The 2,556-nt window shown below is 72.1% G+C and overlaps 2 protein-coding genes across 2 annotated transcripts in view; both read right to left on the reverse strand.

Moving 5' to 3' along the window:
• Baiap3 (BAI1-associated protein 3) overlaps window positions 1–635 on the reverse strand; it is an 18,313-nt gene extending 17,678 nt beyond the window's left edge. The window contains exons 1-2 of the mRNA XM_013011270.1: window positions 354–635; window positions 23–140 (exon numbers count right to left, since the gene is read on the reverse strand). Of these exons, the coding sequence (XP_012866724.1) occupies window positions 23–140; window positions 354–481 (246 nt within the window). The 5' untranslated portion in view covers window positions 482–635. The remainder of the gene's footprint in view (window positions 1–22; window positions 141–353) is intronic.
• Window positions 636–768: 133 nt separating this feature from the next.
• LOC105981922 (collagen alpha-1(I) chain-like) overlaps window positions 769–2,556 on the reverse strand; it is a 5,194-nt gene continuing 3,406 nt past the window's right edge. The window contains exons 3-5 of the mRNA XM_013011271.1: window positions 1,783–1,911; window positions 1,427–1,484; window positions 769–975 (exon numbers count right to left, since the gene is read on the reverse strand). Of these exons, the coding sequence (XP_012866725.1) occupies window positions 769–975; window positions 1,427–1,484; window positions 1,783–1,911 (394 nt within the window). The remainder of the gene's footprint in view (window positions 976–1,426; window positions 1,485–1,782; window positions 1,912–2,556) is intronic.

The raw sequence follows: 2,556 nt of genomic DNA on the forward strand, positions 1-2,556 counted from the left end.
AGGGCAGGTGGGGGGGGTTCACCTCGGGGCAGGGCAGGTGGGGGGGGTTCACCTCGGGGCAGGGCAGGCCCTGTCTGCCATCTCCTTTCTTCAGGAGGAAGCGCATGTGGGCGAAGAATTCCACACCATCACCAGGTTTCCTGAGAGAGAGGGCCCGGGTCAGCTCAGCGTGAGCCCGATGGGCACACGCGACCCCTGGGGCGCACAGGGGCGGGGAAGCGTGACCCCCACCGTGCCCCGGACCTTCAGCCCCCTCCCCACCTTGGTGAGCTAGCCCGGCCGACAGTGGCGTGTGGACGCCAGGGAGGGAGGGGAGGCGGGGCTGGCGTGGGGGCCGGCCCCCCGCTACCCACCAGGCCCCCGTGGCGGGCTCCTGCAGGTGTGCGCTGCTGTCGGGCTCCTGCCCCGTCTTGCGGAGGAAGGACGGGCAGGCCTGCACCTGCCTCAGCACGCTGCTCTTGATCTCCAGCAGAGTGGACATGGTGCCGCTCACCTGCCGCAGGATGAGGCTTTGGGTTGGCGGTGGCCGGGGAGGCCCCGGGGATGCGGGACAGAGCAGGGCAGGGGCCTGGGAGCCCGCTGCCCACGCAGGACTGGCGGACCACGCCAGAAGCCCGACGGAGCCTCTGGGAAGCGGCACCCGGTGCGTTCTGGAGACCGTGGCCGCACAGTGAGCCAGGACGCCCGGGCAGCACAGAGGCCAGGACCGGGCGGGGTGGACCCCTGATCGCGTGACCGGAATGCCCAGGAGGGAGCGGTCTGGGGTCCTCAGCTCAGAGTCCGGTCAGCCCTCACAGCCAGGAACGACCCGTGGCCTGGGTCTCCGCCTCCCTGTTGCTGTGGTAACGCGGCGGCGTGGGCATCCTGCCGGCAGGAAGCAGCCCGGCTTCCTGCTGGGACACAGCGGCCCTCTGCAGGGAGGAGCCCGGCCGGGGTGGGGACCCCGAAGACCCCGCCGCCCTCACCCTGCACTAACTGGGGATGGGGAGGGATGCGGGGGGGGGACAGGAGTGGGCTGAGCCAGTCTCCAGCCCTGGGAGGGGGTGGGGGGGAGGGGACGGCAGAGGAGGCGGGGGACCCAGGGGACACACAATAGAGGCCTGGGTCCGGGGACTGCAAATCAGAGGCCCCCCTTCCCTGTCCAGGGCGCAGTCTGGGATCCCAACAATTCCGGCTGCTGTTAACATATCCTGGCAGGGTCCCCAGCCCAGCCCAACACCTAGGTGACCCCTTTAGCAGGGCCTCAGTTTCCCTTGTAGATAGACCCTAAGTCAAAGTCAGGGTGAGAGCTACTGCCCCGCCCAGCCTGGACGCCCAGCCCCGCCCCGAGGCCTCCCCACGGGCTCCCTCCCCCAGCCAGGCCCCCTGTGCACACGGCACCGGCTCTGCTTCACAGGACACCCCTGCCCCGCCACCCGCCACCCACCCCGCTGACCACAGCCACCCCGGCGAGGGGCGAGGGGCGAGGGGCAGCTGTCCTGACCCTGTCACAGAAGAGGAAATGCGCCAGCCCGCCGCACTGGGGGAGCCCGGGGCTCCCACAGGTGTCGGGCGAGTTCACTGCTGTCGGTGGCTCGGGCCTCATCCCACCGTGGGGAGCGGGGAGCCCCGGGGAGGGGCCGCACTCAGATAACGCCCCTTCGCTGCCTCCACACGGTTACGGCCCCCCCGAGTCTCCCCTCAACGTGGGGCCTGCTGGGCCGTCACCCCGCGGCTGGATGCACAACTCCCCCCCTCTCCGGCCGAGTGGGAGAGGCCGCTCCCCGCGACCCGAGCCCGCACCGTTGCCAGGGCAACCGGCAGCCGCATCCGTGTGCGATGGGGCCAGGGGGGCTCTCGGCCCCCGAGACAAATGTGACGCAGGAACCAAGCAGCCCGCGCCGCAGGGCCGGGGTCTCCGTGGGAAGATGTCTGCGACGAGGAGCGGGCGGTAGCCCCTCCGGTGTCCGCTCAGCCCCTCGGGGTGTCCCCTCAGCCCCTTGGGGTGTCCCCTCATCCCCTCCGGTGTCCCCTCATCCCCTCCGGTGTCCGCTCAGCCCCTCGGGGCGTCTTGGGGTGTCCGCTCAGCGCTCCGAGCAGCCCGGAGGAGGCAGGCGCCCGGCGCTCCGGTGGGGGCCGCTGCGGCTGGGGACGGTCCCACCGCAGAGCTCAGGTGGCGCCGTGGGGTGGCGGCGTGGCCCTGGCCGTCCCGGGCCGAGGCTCAGCACCCTGGTCTGGTGCTGGGGGGCACAGCCGTCCTCAGGCCCCGCACCTGTGGAGGCTGCGCCGCCCAGGACCCCCCACGCACCCGCCTCGCTGACCGAAGAGGCCCTGGAGACACCTCCCCGGTGTCTGCGCCGGCCATCCCCAGCGGGGGCGGACAGGCTCAGGGTCTGCCAGGGACTGACTGGCACAGGTGTCTCCCCCACTCCCACCCTGGGGCCGCGGAGCTGGGGCCACGTCCCCCCACTGTCCCCCTCCCCACTATCCCCCTCCCCACTGTCCCCCTCCCCACTGTCCCCACTCCCTGCCTGCTGTCCCCCCAGCTGCCCCTCTCCCTGCCCTCTGACCCCCCTG

The sequence above is a fragment of the Dipodomys ordii genome, unplaced genomic scaffold (genome assembly GCF_000151885.1).
Source record: "Dipodomys ordii isolate 6190 unplaced genomic scaffold, Dord_2.0 Scaffold14, whole genome shotgun sequence".
Lineage (NCBI taxonomy): Eukaryota > Metazoa > Chordata > Mammalia > Rodentia > Heteromyidae > Dipodomys > Dipodomys ordii.